General features: G+C 32.8%; 2 protein-coding genes across 2 annotated transcripts; both read left to right on the forward strand.

Moving 5' to 3' along the window:
* Positions 1 to 1,756: 1,756 nt before the first annotated feature.
* On the forward strand, positions 1,757 to 5,437 carry LOC131607692 (heat shock factor protein HSF24-like). The gene is made up of 2 exons (XM_058879669.1): positions 1,757 to 2,333; positions 4,600 to 5,437. The coding sequence occupies exons 1-2, from the start codon at positions 2,121 to 2,123 to the stop codon at positions 5,191 to 5,193; spliced, it is 807 nt and encodes a 268-aa protein (XP_058735652.1). The 5' UTR covers positions 1,757 to 2,120; the 3' UTR covers positions 5,194 to 5,437.
* Positions 5,438 to 15,093: 9,656 nt separating this feature from the next.
* LOC131639554 (ethylene-responsive transcription factor ERF109-like) lies at positions 15,094 to 16,018 on the forward strand. Its single transcript, XM_058910045.1, has one exon. It carries the CDS (start codon positions 15,238 to 15,240, stop codon positions 15,832 to 15,834), a length of 597 nt encoding a protein of 198 aa, XP_058766028.1. The 5' UTR covers positions 15,094 to 15,237; the 3' UTR covers positions 15,835 to 16,018.
* The last annotated feature ends 329 nt before the right edge of the window (positions 16,019 to 16,347 follow it).

Here is a 16,347-nt window from a genome sequence, read left to right on the forward strand (position 1 = left end):
AGGCTCTTATTTGTCAATATAAGTCTCTCCCTCACACACATTAAAAAAACTGTATTTTTTCACCCACATTGTTGTGCTCTCTTCTGGTGGATCGACGTTTTCTTTCTTTCACATAAAGGCTCAATTCGTGTGCAAGATTTAGGTTTAAAAGGTAAACAAACTCAAATCACTTTTTTTTAAGATATGCCTCTTATGAGTCTTTTTTTATTTATTTAGGTTTATTTTTTTATCGTATAAATTTTGAAGTATTATTGTGTTTGACGATAAAAAATTTCTCTGTTTTGAAGTATTAAAGTTTTTCTACAATATTGGGATTTCATCATCTGAGTGAAGTGTTGTTTCTTTCGTCGTTTTAGCACAACATTGTTTTGTTTTTCGTCATACTGTGGTGTTTGTTTAATTCATATTTGATTTATAAATTCAATCAATGACATATTGAGGGTCGGCGGGCAAACATTGCACTTTGTAAGCCTAAAAATATAAAATTTTATATTTATATTCACGTTGTAAAATCTCGGGAAAAAAACGGAACAGAACGTGGTGGGCACGATTGAGGGTGAGTGCCTAAATTTTTTGTTCACCCCACACTAAAATGCGATCAAAACAGACATACCCAACGGGCCGAGTCTGTTTTGTCACCCCTACTCTTACTTAAACCCAACGCTTTTTACCCTACATGCATAAGTATTAAGTAAATATGCAATAGTGTCTTACAATGAGGTGTTCAAGTCCAAAAATTCGAAAACGCAAAAACCGAATATTATTGGATCTGTTTAGATGTCATTTTGTTAAAACCGTTCAGTGTAGATTGAATTTCGGATAAATTTAAAAACCGATCCAAACCGAACTGAACTGCGTGTATATATTTTTTATACTTATTTATTTTTATTTTATTTTTTATTAATATGGTATGTTGTGTTAATTTGTTATTTGATGATACTCATTTTTTTTAATATTATTTATTAGTTTAATTTAATCTATTTATTTTTATAAGTTCATTTGTTTCAACAATAATCGATTATTCTCAGTATATAATATTAATTTTTATGATATATTAATATTTTTATAATTTTAATAAAAAATATAATTTATAATTTATATATCCAAAAATCAATCCAAATTAAACCTCATAAAATTAAATCGGATTGAATCGAATTTTTTAATTAATTATCCAAAACCAAACTAAACTGCAAATAAATTTATCTTTAGATCGGATAAATTCTTATCTCAAAAGCGATCCACATCGCGTAAAAACTTCTAAGACAGATATGTCTCCATAAGTAAATTTATAGGCAAGGAAAAAAAACAATAGACCCGGTCAATTTATTTTAATTTAATTTTTCATCATGAAGCAGTCAAATTTTTATTTGTCAAAAAAAAAAAAATCAGTCAATTGATATTTAATCAATATCCAAAAGATTCCACATATTTTAGTAATTGTCGTCTATCTATTATCCAAATAAGAAAGAAATTTAACATTTTCGTTTGATTCCATAGATATGAAAACTAGAATCTCCAAAAGTGGTTTTCCTTTTATTTCATTTTGTCTTTTAGACTTCAATATTTCTAGAACACACGTAACTTTAGAAAATGGTAGTTGGCATAGATTTTTATTATATTATTATTATTATAAATAAAAGAGTCCCGTGCAAGAATCTAAATTCCAGAAACATTTTTTCATGATTTTAAGTTATCACTCTATTGACCTTTCTTCTCTCTTTTCAAGTTATGGTATTTTTTGTCACTTTTCATAAGATTTGGATTCATGGATTTTGATCAATCCATTAACAAGAAACCTTGTTCTTGTTCTTGTTCTTCTTCCTCTTTTCATTTTCGTTTCTATCTTTTTGGTTTTTATTGCTGGGATTGGGAATTCTTAACTGCTCTTCTTCTTTTTAGTTTTTCTTCATAACCTTTTTCATTTCCTTTTACCATAATAAACATAAATATACCTTTTTTTTTCTTCTTTTAAAAGGAAAAATAATTATTATTCATAGTTACATATAATCTTTTTTTTCTTTCTTCTTTTCCTTTTATAAATATACATTAGCTTGTTTTTTTATTTGGCAAATAAAATAGTGTAGAATTTTTTGAGGTGAAGGATAGATCGAGAAGAAAAAATGTCACAGCAGCGAGTTTCTTCGTCAGCGGCGCCATTTTTGTCGAAGACTTATGAGATGGTGGATGATTCTGTGACTGATGATGTGATTTGCTGGGGTGAAAATGGCAAGAGTTTTGTTGTGGTGCAACATGCTGAGTTTTCCAGGGATTTGCTTCCTAAGTACTTCAAGCACAACAATTTCTCAAGTTTTGTACGTCAACTCAACACTTATGTAAGTTTCATCTTCCCTCTTATTATCATCGTATACGTATTGTATGATAGTTGAATGATAGTTGAGTTAAATGAACGTAAGTTGTTGATTTTTAATATTCGGTAACAATAGTTAATGTATTTGATATCAAATATATATATCAGATACATTTATTAATTAATTGTTTATTGAATTTGAATTTTTTTTATATGTTTGAGATTATTAATATATTATAGGGAGTACTTAAGCTTTTATAAAATTTATCTTTTTTTAGTGCATATGAATTTATTTTAGTGGTTTGAAATATTAGTTGAAACTTTCATTTGAAGTATCATGGTTTTGAAAATTATTTGAAGTAAAACGAGTGGGTTTTACATTACGTAGGATGCTTTGAATTTGTTTCTTGTTTGTTGAAGTATCGTTATTGTAGAAATCTTCTTGAATCATTTTCACACCAAATGTTTTTGCTATTTCTTGGAAATTTACTCCACATGTGTGTACGTTAATAGTATAAATTCTAAAATATAAAAATATTTTGTTAGTTATATGTAGTGGTAAAAATACAGGTGTTTCTTAGCACTATAAATTTTTTGTTAGGTGGTCGAATTCAAATAAGTTTTTATATACCTTTCTCTTTTTTTAATTTTTTATTTAAGTTTTATGATTTTTTTCAAGTAAAATATATTTTTTAAACTTTTTTTATTTGTTGAGATAGTATTAAAATAATTATATTGTAGTTTTTGAATTTATATGTTTTTAATCAGTATAATTTTGGTACATTGTATTTTATCAAAATATTCACAATAAACTAAAAAGAAACATTTCAATAACTACAAAAGAAATATTTAATGTTATTTTAATTTAGCTTTAATTCTTTTATTAAAAAAATCTTCAAAAATTCTAAATTTCTTCTAAACATGTCCAAGTAGAAATTCACTTTATTTTTTCATTCATTTCTTCTATGTAAATTCACTTTATTTTTACAATTTTAAACTTTTTTGACAGATGTTTGAAAATCAAACTGTTTTTATGGAAGAAAAAGTAAGAAAACATCTTCTAGAAAAAATATTTTTAATATCATATGTTGATTTATTCTAGAGTGGATCTTTTCAAATTAAATTAATGGTGGAATAATTACCTTTGACCCATTTTAAATTTTTTAATATTATTTCTCTTTAGTTTTTAAATGACTTTATAAAATTGTCAAATACTCCTACTTTATTTATTCTATTATTTTAATATGTATAGGGTGATTTTGACTGTAATAAATGAATTAGATAAGTCTACAAATAAATTTTGAATGTCAAATTGTACGGTATTTGATTTAAAATATATATAAAAAAATTTAGTCTTGTTTTTTTTTTTAATAAAATAATTATAGTTTTGTTTGACTGTGTTGTAAACGGGAGATGGATGAGGGCAATGGTAGTTGCCCCATCATCTACCGGCAAATCCTAAGAGTATTCAATTATTTATTCATAAAAGCAATTTTTTTCATCTTACTTTGAATTTATAATTTGTTTTAATAATAATAAGGTAAATTCTTCACCTAATAATAAAATAGTGACTTCTATCCTTTGACTGTAATAAATACAAATAACTATAAACACTTTATTTTTTGAATAATTTTTACCTTTTTTTTAATTAATTAAAGGTTGAATTGATTGCAAAGGTCAATAAACTTGAGTATTACAAAAGAATGAGGTTTTTTTAAAAGAAAAGTTGTTTTTAATTGTTTTTAATTTTTTTTATTATGATTTTTTGTTCATATAGATTTTCTTCTTTGTTGTTATTAATATTTGTTGATTTTTTTTATAGTGTTTAACATTTTTTATTGATATATTCTTAAAAAATCAAATATATTCTATTCAAAATTAATTATATAATGCTTTATTGATAAAAATTGGTTCAACAAATTATTTATTCTTTTATATGTATATGAAATTTCAAAAAATTATATTTTCTAATTTTATTTATAAGAAGAAAATTATTATTTAATTTAATTAAATATCAATGTATCTAACCTTTTATATTGATTAAATACATTAATTATATAATAAACTTAAAAAATAAAGTTTTTCAAAATAGAATACAAGATAAAATAAGATGTTTTTTCTAATATTTGTTAAATTTTTTGAGACGCATCATACATACGTATTACGTACTAGATATTGCGACATTCTTCCGAAATTTTTAGTTACAAAATAATTTTTAAAATGTAGAATTTACTGAAGGAAGACAGGTTTGTTTTGAATGTGTTAATAACTTTTAAATCAATTTTTTTCAGGGATTCCGCAAAATTGTTTCTGACAAATGGGAATTTGCCAACGAAAATTTCAAGCGAGGACAGACAGAGCTACTATCATCAATCAAGCGCCGAAAGACTCAATCATATGTAGCCATAAGACCCGTTGGTGGCCATGGAAATTCAAGATTGAATTCTGGTGGCGAAGACATGAGCTCAACCTCAACAGGATCAAGATCAGCGGAACGAAATACCCATCGCTCTAATCTATCGAGCGAAAACGAGAAGCTGAAGAAGGAGAACGAGAAACTTAAGACTCAATTGGCTCTCGCGAAGAAGCAGTGTGCCGAATTGGTCGCTTTTCTTCGTGACAATGTCAATATTGGGCCTGATCAGATTAGCCGCATCATTAGGCAAGGAACAGGTGGATCCAGCCTTGAGGCGGCGCGTGCTGATGATGGCGCTGAAGGTGAAGGAAAATGTAAGGGTGGAGAGGGTGTGAAGCTCTTTGGAGTTTGGGTGAAGGGTGGTGGAGATGGAAAAAACAAAGTGAAGAAAGAAAATGGTGATCCTAAGTCTCGCAAGAGGGGACATGAAGAGGCAAATTGTGGTGAAAACAAGAAGTCCAAGACTTAGGGATGTTAGGATAATTTTAAAAACTTTAGTTTGAATAAAAGCATGAATATGAAGTGTATGAATAATGGTAGTTATTAGTTGGTTATTTTGTAGTTTGGATTTGGTGATGCACAGTGGTTTTGGTTGGTTATACATTTTTAAAATGTATGACTTCTATAAAACCATAATTAGACAAGTTTCATGGATATGTTTTGCACAGTGGTTTTGAATTGAAACCATCTATAAGTTATTTGTTTGGAAAAAATGTTTCTTTCATATATTAATAGATTAGGATGAAATTTGAACAACATTATTATGATTGTTCATGTTCTAATATAACAATGAACATCAAAAATCTTCATCTTTAAATTATTTGAGGTTGCTATCATTAAAATTAATATAAAATTTTTTGCCTCAACAACCATCACATGAATTTCACTCGATCAATAATTTGTTTGATGACTAATCTTTGAGATTGAATAATTTGTTCGATGAGCCCACATAATTGACGTGCATGGATACCAATATTGTTGTAGGACATAGGATTGAAGATACCGAGCTTGTTTAAAGTTGCATTCCACACGCTTCTGGAGAAGGCTCAATCATAAAGCAAGTTATGAGATTTTTTTTTAACCTCCTAACCATGAAGACGAAGAGATGAATCTTCAATGATGATGTTATGATAAAATCAAATTAGTTTTTTTGTGAAGTGTGTTTTGTATCAGCTACCTAGCAAAAAGCAACACCTTTAGGTTTTATTTGGATTGATGGAATTGGATGGAGTAGAAATGAGTGGTATGGATTTTATTCCATTCCATCACTTACCATCATATTTCTTCCCCTCCGATTTAGACGGAATGAACAATTTGTCTTATTCCATCCTAAAATTTCTAAACAATTGAATGGTATCTTCGTTTCACTCTGTTTCATTCCGCTTCATTCCACTTCACTCCGCTTCATTCTGCTCCGTTCATTTCATGATATCCAAACATAGCCTTAGAGGGATGTTAAAACTTAAGTTTATTATTATTTGTATTTTAATCTTTTGGGCCCAAAATGCACTTTACTTGGCCCATTGCATTATATGCTTGTACCGACCTTATAAATAAAGTGCACTGTACCTTTTATCGGTTAATGAAAATAAGAATGCAGTTTTTTCATTCAATGGTATCCATGTATCAGTTGTTAAGTGTCAACATGGTATTACAAGATTAGAGATTTCTTTAATTCTCTCCACTCTCTTTCATGGTTACGTCCTTTGTCTTCATCTTATCACAATTTCAATCTACCATGTGGATTACCTTCATTTCTCTTGTGGATTTCAGTCGTAGTTTTTTAGTGGCAAAACCTCACTTTTCTATCATATTAATGTTATCCTTCTCTCTCTCTCTCTTAACACAAAAACGACCTCTCACTGATCCATCCCTCACGTATTTCTTAACGAAGAAACCTTCATCTTCATCATCAAATCAGTAACCATCATTCATATCTTTCTTCTTTCTTTAAACCGATCTATAACCCTTTATGTTCATTTTCCTTGTTCGGTATATCCATTCATAAATTACCTTTTGTTCTCTCTGATTGATTAGACTTCGCCGTTTTTATTGAACCCTAACCTCTGCCTTCATCTATGAAGGTTGAACATGATGAATCATCAAATACCTCAAATAATACCACCAATAACTCAAAAAACCATAATGAAACCCTTATTTGAAACTACCAAATCCACATGCTCGACCTGTTCTACATGCACCCAATTGATAACCTTAACCTCTCCCTTGTGTCTCCCTCGCTCAATAATACCCACTTCCATTCTTGGTCACGCGCAATCAAACTTGCCTTAAGATCCAAAAAAAATTAGGGTTCATCGATGGAACCCTATTTCGTCCTAACCCTTCAGATTCAAAACATCTAGCTTGGGACAAATGTAACAACATGGTGATGGTGTGGTTATAAAATTATATAGAGAAGGATATCTCTGAAAGCATTCTTTGGATAGATTTTACAAAATCCATATGGGATGAACTACACGAAAGGTATCATTAAGGCGGCAGTTTCCATATTTCGGATCTCCAGGAAGAAATATACGCTCAGAAGCAAGGTGATTAAAACATCACTCAGTCTTTCACATTACCCGAGAAGCTATGGCAAGAATTTGGCAACTCTCTACCTATTCCTGTAGTTGTGAACCTGCTTGCATGTGTCAATTAATCTCCACAATCAAAGCATATTGCGACCATGACTATGTCATTCAGTTTTGGAAAGACATCAATGATTTCTATGCCCCTACTCGAGCTCGAATAATGCTCATGACACCATTGAATCCAATCAACAAAGTGTTCTCGCTCCTTATTCAACAAGAAAGGAAAATCGTATAACCTCTTGAAGACGACAAAATTGTTGCTCAAGTTTCCAAACTCTATCAGAAAGCTCAGCCCACTGACTCTAGTTCAAAACATCAGCTTTACAACAAACCCTAAGGCATCAAAATGTGCACTTACTGCAACAAGCCTAGACACACAATTGAATTATGCTTCAAAAAGCACGGCCTCCCTCCATTTCTAAAGAAGCCTCAAATTGCTCAAGTCTCCACATATGAACAACCTCAAGACTCTGTTGAAGAATAAAAAAATGGTAATACACTTAAAGTCTTAACCATTGATCAACAAAGAGCTCAGCTTCCATTTCTTCAACAAAGCACTCCTCCATCAACTAATGTGATACATCACCTCATTTTTCTCATATCTCTAATATAGGTACCTCTTTAGTTAGACTTAAGACTTCACACACAAAAGGGGGGTGAATTGTGAGGTTTGGAAAATCGTGGTTTGAAAACTTTTTCATATTAAAAATAGAGTTTGAAAAACTTAGGCAGCGGAAAGTAAATAGTAGAAAATAAATTGTGGAATTTAAAAGTTTAAGAGAAGAAGAATAACACCAAGAGTTATAGAGGTTCGATCAAATCAAAAGGACCTAATCCTCTCCCCAAGAATTGATCTTGAGAGTTTCCAAAAATAATTGAAAGCTTTTAGTAGGAAAGACTCGTGAATCCCCTTATACAAGGAAGTGATGGTTGACCTTTAACCAAATAATACAAGACGATGGATGTAGGCATTTGCGTTTTTTCTTCAATATATTGTTGACAGTGAAGCGGCCAATCTTCCTTCCTAACAATGGATTAAAGTGATTATTCTTCATTTCACGAATGCGGACCTTGGAGCGGTTAGTCTCCAAGTTCCAACAAATTTGAGCTCAATACTTTGGTTTTATTCAACATCCTTACAAAAAATTTCATATCCTACATCTTAGATATTAATAGGGGATTTTCTTCTACCATACATATGACTGTAGTAGCAAGGATTATCCTTCTCTTGATGATCACTTATAGTTTTCTTCTGTTACTCTATCTTTATGCAGGCTTCTTCCCACTTGGTGATCAATAGAATATAATTCTTAGCTATATCTTCATCACTTAAGTCTTTATCACTTTACTCACTCTCAGCAATACACTTACTTATGTTAGTCATCATGTTGTTAGGGGATTCTTCATTCATTCTCGAATTCTCAAACCTTGTTGTTTTGAGTTGCAGCCTTAACATATGAGCTTTGATTGTGCCTTCATGTGAAATATTGAGAATCTTGCATGCTTCTTTAGCTTTTGAACATGTGTTTATCATCCTGAACATGTTCTTGTCAACCCTCGTTTAGAATAGCATTCAGAGCCTTGGAGTTTCCAAGGGCTTCATCATCTTCAGTTTTGGTCCAATCAACCTCTGGTTTCAGGCTAGTTGTGCCATCTTCAGAAGTAACCACTGGATGTTTCCATCCTCTCATCACAACTTTCCATGTTTTGTTTCCCAAAGATTTGAGAAAGGTAATTATCATAACCTTTCAATAATTATAATTTGTACCATTCAAAATAGGTGGTTTGTTGGTTGATCTTCCATCTTTGATGTTGTCCATATGAGCAGAATGTATCTTCCCTGGAACTCACCCAACAGGCTAAGGTGTCTTCTCTGATGCTAATTGAAATTTTGTTCCTTATGGGACAGATGTCGCACGCGTCCTGGAAAGTGGTCTAACTAGTTAAATCGGACTCACCACAACTTGTACAATATGATGGAGATAAAAAGCAATAAATAACACAATCAATTGGTAACTCAGTTTGATACAAACTGCACCTATGTAAACACCCTTATAAACCCCACGTATAATCTATGAGTAAATCATTTAAAACAAGCCACACAAGGTGCCACACTTGATAAAAGCATAATAAATATTTCTGCTCTGTAACACGGGTTACATAAATTAACTTTTAATCTTTCACAAGCAAACATACATTCATGATATTTTTACGACATCAATTCTCATTTAGAAACTTCACAACGGAGTTATCATTATTTAATTTTTATTATAAAATAAAACTCACTTTGAGTCTTAAAAAATTTAACTTGGAAGAAAATAAACATAGTTCAACAAATTGTCTTCAAAATAAATAACATCATAGTTTAGGCAAGTCAAATGTCAACCCCAACCCGATGTTACATGATCGGAGCAGAAACTACTAAACAAAACGATAACAAAGGAAATGTCTTCGTAACTAGCTTTCTCTTACTTCAACTGAAGCTACTCCTGAGTATCTTCACGTTACCCACGTAGAGGCAACATTTAAACAGAAAGGTGAGTAATCATAATCAATTATAACATATTTAAGATAAGATTAGATTTGAAATAGTTGTAAGCTATGGGTTGACATCATCAAATACATCATGTACTCACACCTCAATCATCACAATAATTCATGCACAACTTTCATCACAAAGCTCACATATAAATCACATAACAAATACAAGTATCACCAAATCACATAGCATCAACAAAATTATGCAATACCACATAGAATGTTATGCAACAATACTGACTCAATGTATGTGTTACCGTAACATGAACACTCTTGTTTATTTTGCTCCATGTTCCATCGCCATCGGATACATGATCCCCACCTTAGGATCTGGTTCACTCTTGAACAAGACACACCTAAATCGCTACCCCACCATAGGTAACACGTCACTAATTCTCCACCATAGGAATTAGCTACTCGCACTAGGTGCATCACCATAGGATCGAGGCTGAAACATAATTAGAACCGAATTTTCGACAACATGGATGCATGATTTACAACATGCAACAACAACATTAGCACCATAATAACAACATCAATCTTCATCATCATAACAAGTCATCATAACACAACATTACTACAATAGTGCAATAACTCATTAACAGAACATATAAACAAGCAACTTCACAAACATATTATACATATAAATAATAATCAAAAAATTCACCTATATATATCATGTTATAGTTCAGTGTGTTATCTTTCTAGTGCTTCGAACGGCACTCGACTTGGACTTACGGGTCAAAATTTATGATTAAAATAGTATTTGACTAAAAAAATTCACTGTAGGTCTGCAGTAATCGATTGCCAACCCTGAAAATCTCAAAACATATCATTTTTAAGTTGGTAATCGTTTACCCATATGTGGTAATCGATTACCACAAAACCTATGATGAAAATACTTGATTTTTTTGTTGTCTAAAGCCCTTCCAAACATGCTCTAACACACCCTAACATCTTATATCAAAAATCCAACATTACATATAATTCACATACCATTAACATAACATATATGCATCAATATTCATACAATTCATCAATCCATACACATTTATTCAACAATTTCCATGATTTTGCATTATACCTAAAACCTTCAAAACTTTAATACTGGCATAAACATGGAATTGACTCAAAAATAGAACTTCTATCCCACAATTATAAACATCCTTCATCAATCAAAAGAACTAAAACCTTACATATACCATTCCCTCATATCAATCATAGTTGAGAACCATTATCCAACCTTACCTTGTTATTCCTAGCAATTTTGCTTCCGAAACTCTATGGATCGATTGTTCTCCTTAAGCCTCTTTTTGCCCTAACACTCTTCTCCTTTCTCTCGACTTTTCACGTGCAATGCAAATATGACCCCTTGTTCCCTTATTTTACCTTTTTATTATTAAGAAATATCCCTCAATTATGTTTTTCCTCATATGCCCTCATTTATTCTCATGTAATTACCTCAATACCCTCAACATCTCTACTCATTCTAATGTTCTATTTTTCTTATTATTCTAATTACTAACAACATAAACTATTATTTAACTATTCTAATATATTTTCTAACTCATGGTCTTACACCCTAACCAATACTCAAATAAATACAATAATTATATAATATTAATAAATAAATATTATAAACAGCAAACTTTTAAATTGGGGTGTTACAACCTACGTCTTGAGGGTTAGCTTCCAACCCAAGAAAGGAAATTCACTATTAGTAGCTTAGTACAATTAGTCTTACAAGCAAAAACAAACCCTGTTTTTTTTTTCAATGCATTTTTCTAACACTATTGAATGAATTTCTATTTTGGACTCCCCCTAAATATGAGACACCCTCTCACCTTCTCTCAACCACCCCCTAATGTTGGATTACAATCACTAAACTTTGGTGATCAACTTCAATCAAAACTATCAGCGATATTGAATCTTACAACTCAACTAGACAAACCTACAACTATGCCAAGTTACTGAAACATAGTGTGGTGTATATAAAATAACAAGGACTCTTGTAAACCTAGCACTCTAAAATCTTAAATGTGAATGCTTGAATTTCAATGTAGGTTTGAGTTTCTTATATAGCATAATGATTATGGACTTTTCTTCGTGGATATTTGATTTGATTTCGTCCAAAAATAATGCAGAATCTGTTTGATATTATTTGCTCTATAAATCTCTCCAACAAAATATGATTTCTTTCAATTCAAATTCAAATTTAAATCTTCATTTAAATCTGAAATATTAATCTTCATCCAGTTGTAAAAAAAATCACTTAATCATATTGTTAAATCAATAACAATAAAATTTGATCTAATCATTGAACAGAGAATCTTCCAAAACGCAATAGCAATTACCTGTTGTGCAGTGATTAGATATCTTACCAACATGTTGGGACATCGTGTCGAGCATGTGTTCCTTCTGCACTTCCATACAGCTTAAGCAAGTTAGATTAATCTTGAACAATTTAAACACTTCTTCATGTTGTTGTTTTGCAAAATGAAGCCCATTCAAAGAGTTAATCCAAAAGGAACTTCAATCTCCCCATTTGAAAAATTGTGGCAAAACAATTCTTCAAGATATAACACTTATTTAGAACAAAACAAGTGACAACTAGTATGAGCATTGGTCTATCAGAGCATCCAATCAACAACAGCAGCCTTCTTGTAATCATCAGAGTTAAGCATAGCAGCAGGAGTAGAAATCAGTAGCATCCACATTCATATGCTTACACAAAATCCATTCAGTAGCTCCAAACCAAACAGACAATCCAACATGCAATCATTCACAGACTTAGTCATTCATATACTTAGTCAATCTATTTAGTTTCTCCAAACCAAACAGACAATCCATCATGCAATCATTCACAGACTTAGTTATGCATGTACCCAATCAATCCACTCAGTTGCTCCAAACCAAACAGACAATCCATCATGCAATCATTCACATACTTAGTCATGCATGTATCTAGTCAGCACATAGTTAGTAGCATACAATCCTACGACTAACAATTATTAGCATGCAATCATTCACATATTTAGTCATGCATAACACAAACATATAGCAGTTAATATTAGGATATGTAAGGAACCACTAAAATAAAATCTCACTAAAAAAGGGTCAGATGTCTAGCCTGATGCTCCAGCATTTGAGCACATCAATAGTACTTACTCGCCCGTAAAGATCACTAGAAGGGTTGAAGGTCATCTAATTCCATGTTCAGTCTTTTAAATGTATCCTAGTAAAGAATGTCAACAGAGCTCCCTTAATCAATCAAGACTCTTTTAATCTTTCAATCATCACATCTCACTGTGGTGACCAAGGGATCATCATTATGTGGATGGATGTCAGCTGCATCTTTCTCGAAAAAGGCAATCTCAACTTCTGGGGCTTTTAGCTCTCCTAAAATAGAGTCAGTGGGCGAACTCTTAATGGCTAGGATTTAGCGACGTTCCTTTTAAGTGTGGAGCTAGTATCCCCACTACTGGTAAATTCTCTGTGATGGTAAATCCTTTTCTTTATTTGATCCATGACTCCCTGAAGCATTTTTCCCCTAAGAGATTGATCCTCCTAGCCTTCAAGAGGAATGGCCCTTGACATAATTCTTTAAGCGTCCCCTTTTGAATCAAACGCTTTGTCTCTTTCTTGAGCTGATAGTAGTCCTTAGTGTGGTGTCCCTTGACTTTATAGAACTTACACCAACTATTAGACTTAGGTCTTATGATGTATGCCTTTGGAGCTGGCGGTTGAGAGATGTTATGCATGTGGAAGACTTATCTCCATATTTTCTCCTAGAGAATGTTCAAAAACGTGAAGCTTTCGGTGAATTTTCCACTTCACTTCAAAGTTATTATGTTTAAAGGCCCGTATACCACCTCACGAATGTATCTCTGAAGGTTCTAGATAGGAGCTTACATTTTAAAGAGTCCATAGCAGCGCACATCTCTACTATGGCGCTTTCTTCGCCTTCAGTTTCTTTGTTGGATGGAATTGTTGTCTTTTTGTTCACCATGATGGTCAAAGAGATTGAATGTGATGACAGAAATCTGATAGGGTGTTGTTGTGGTGGAGGTCAGTTTTTCCAGGGTTCCACAGTGGGCGCCAATTGTACTTGCTAAAAAGTACAATATGTGATAACCCTTAGTGATTAAGGATTGTCAGAGATTTTAAGGTGTATTGTGGAGTTGAGAGCTAGCTCACGTAGCGGGTGAGAAGCTCTGTATATGTGGTTTTCTCTATGAGAGTTAGATTGTCCCGTTGAACTTCAATGTTGAGTTATTTATAGCAGTCTTGGGCCTGGATCCTAGGTCCCTTAAAAATAGCAACCACCGCTGAGAGGATAAGAGAGTGGACGGTTAATCCACTGCTATTTCGAATAGTGTGGTCAAACAACTCCTTTTGTATCGTTGCGAAATTGAGACATGTCATTTCTCCACTTTTCCATCTCGGCCGATAATTCCCAGAAGGAGTCGACGTGTTCAATAAAAGTGTGGCGCATCTAGCAAATGGACGATCAATCCAGAGGACGGACGACCAGAAGGTTTTGGGCATGGTGAGGCTACCTCCCCTATAAGCTCTGAGAGGCTCCTTACGAATATACCAATACAAAAATATTCTTTAATTAATTTTTAGGATAATTATTCCTTAATAAAAGTATACTCTTGAAATTGGCTTGGCTGAACATGAAATCAAATAGCATAGATAACAACACAGCAATTTGGTGATTCAACTCAAGGACTAGTCTTGGTGATTCAACTCAAGGACTAGTCTTAGTGTCATTGAAATATAAAATAATGATGTACTTTCTAGTTCTTAGACTGGTGTGTTGAGTTGCATTGCATAAATGTGGAGGGAATTTTGCAATATGTGCTATGTTAGGAGTGCAGTGTGATTTTTGCATTTGATGATGGCTATTTTTCTACTGTGGGTGGTGGTGCTATTGGTCAAGTTAGAAATTTTGTTTGCAATTTTAAGAGAGCTTGGGTCGTAAAAGTCTGTCTTTTTTCTTTTTGATGAAACAGGGAGTAATGTTTGGTTGGTTCAATAGGAGCAAGCCAGCCAAGTGTAAAGCTCCCATTAAGCCACGTGTCCCATGTTTCCATGCAAAGCAGCAAACTCTCCCCACAGCCCCACGTAGCTTACAATGCTCCCTCCATTCCAAACGTTTGGGGTTATAAACTCCCTCCACGTGCTAACCATCCCATTCATCACAGAGTATCACAAACAATCCTTCACAAAACACCAACCCTCCACGTTACAAGACCCATACCATACCACATTAAAGAAAACAAAAAATGAAACAACATAAGACCTTAAACTATCGAACAATATTCGCATTTTTCTCACTCACTCTCACTCCAATGTGAAGTGAGTGAGAAGAGTATACAATGGCTGATTTTCCCATTTCAGGTGATAATAATGTTGGAGCAGCATTATTACCAGATAAGGAACAAGAAAACTCTATCATAGTATCCACTCTCGTTCATGTTCTCTCCTCGTCAAATAACGTTGCTGTTCCTAACCAACAAATGAAACGGGAATCAGAATCAGCCACGTCATCGTCTGCAAGTGGGTCCCTCCAGAATCAGTATGATCCTTACACGTGTAGTGCATGTAAAATCAACGGCTGTCTCGGTTGCAAGCTCTTCGTTGAGAAAGAGAAAGGAGAGAAGAGAAAAAAGTACAGGGGAGTGAGGCAGAGAGCATGGGGAAAATGGGTGGCTGAGATACGAGATCCAAAAAGGGCCACTCGTGTTTGGCTTGGTACTTTTCCTACAGCGGAGAATGCTGCAAGAGCTTATGATCAAGCTGCTATAAAGTTTCGTGGTGCTAGAGCTAAACTCAATTTTGAATCCTCAGATTGTAGTGTTACTGATGAAAAGATGCAAAGTGCGAAAGTGAAGGAACATGCTGGTGAGATTGCAGAGATGAATCAAACAAAAACTACTATCTTAACATTCGGGTCAACAAGCCAAGTTGACTAGAGCATGTAAGATGAGAAAAATAAACAGCAACTTTGTTGCTATGAAGTTCATTTTGAATAGATAATAAGCCACACGTGTTACTTTGTATGCGTGAATTTTGCTGCTACTTCAAAAAGTTAAGTGTGACACTTCACTCTTCATTCATCTCTTCAAAAGTTACTTAGTACATGTTTTGTTTTCTAAATTTTACAAATTTAATTGAACATTTATATTGAATATTTTAAAACAAATCAAACAGAGAGGTGTAAAAATTTCAATAGTTTGTTTTGATGTTATAATGGAAGGAACCAAACTGTTATTTCCCTTCTACAAGATTATATATTTACCCATCTTCAAGATGTACTGTTTCGGACTAATTATTTCTCCTCTGTAAGCAATACCCTTGAGGTAAAAAGAACTAATTAACCAAGAATTGTGTCAAAACAAAAGAGAGAAGGTTCGTGGCAGAGAGGTTGTGCAACAAGGGTCCAAGAAATTCAGGTTTCAAAAGAATTTTGGCTGGCGAAATTCATC

The sequence above is a fragment of the Vicia villosa genome, linkage group LG1, assembly GCF_029867415.1.
Source record: "Vicia villosa cultivar HV-30 ecotype Madison, WI linkage group LG1, Vvil1.0, whole genome shotgun sequence".
Classification (NCBI taxonomy): domain Eukaryota; kingdom Viridiplantae; phylum Streptophyta; class Magnoliopsida; order Fabales; family Fabaceae; genus Vicia; species Vicia villosa.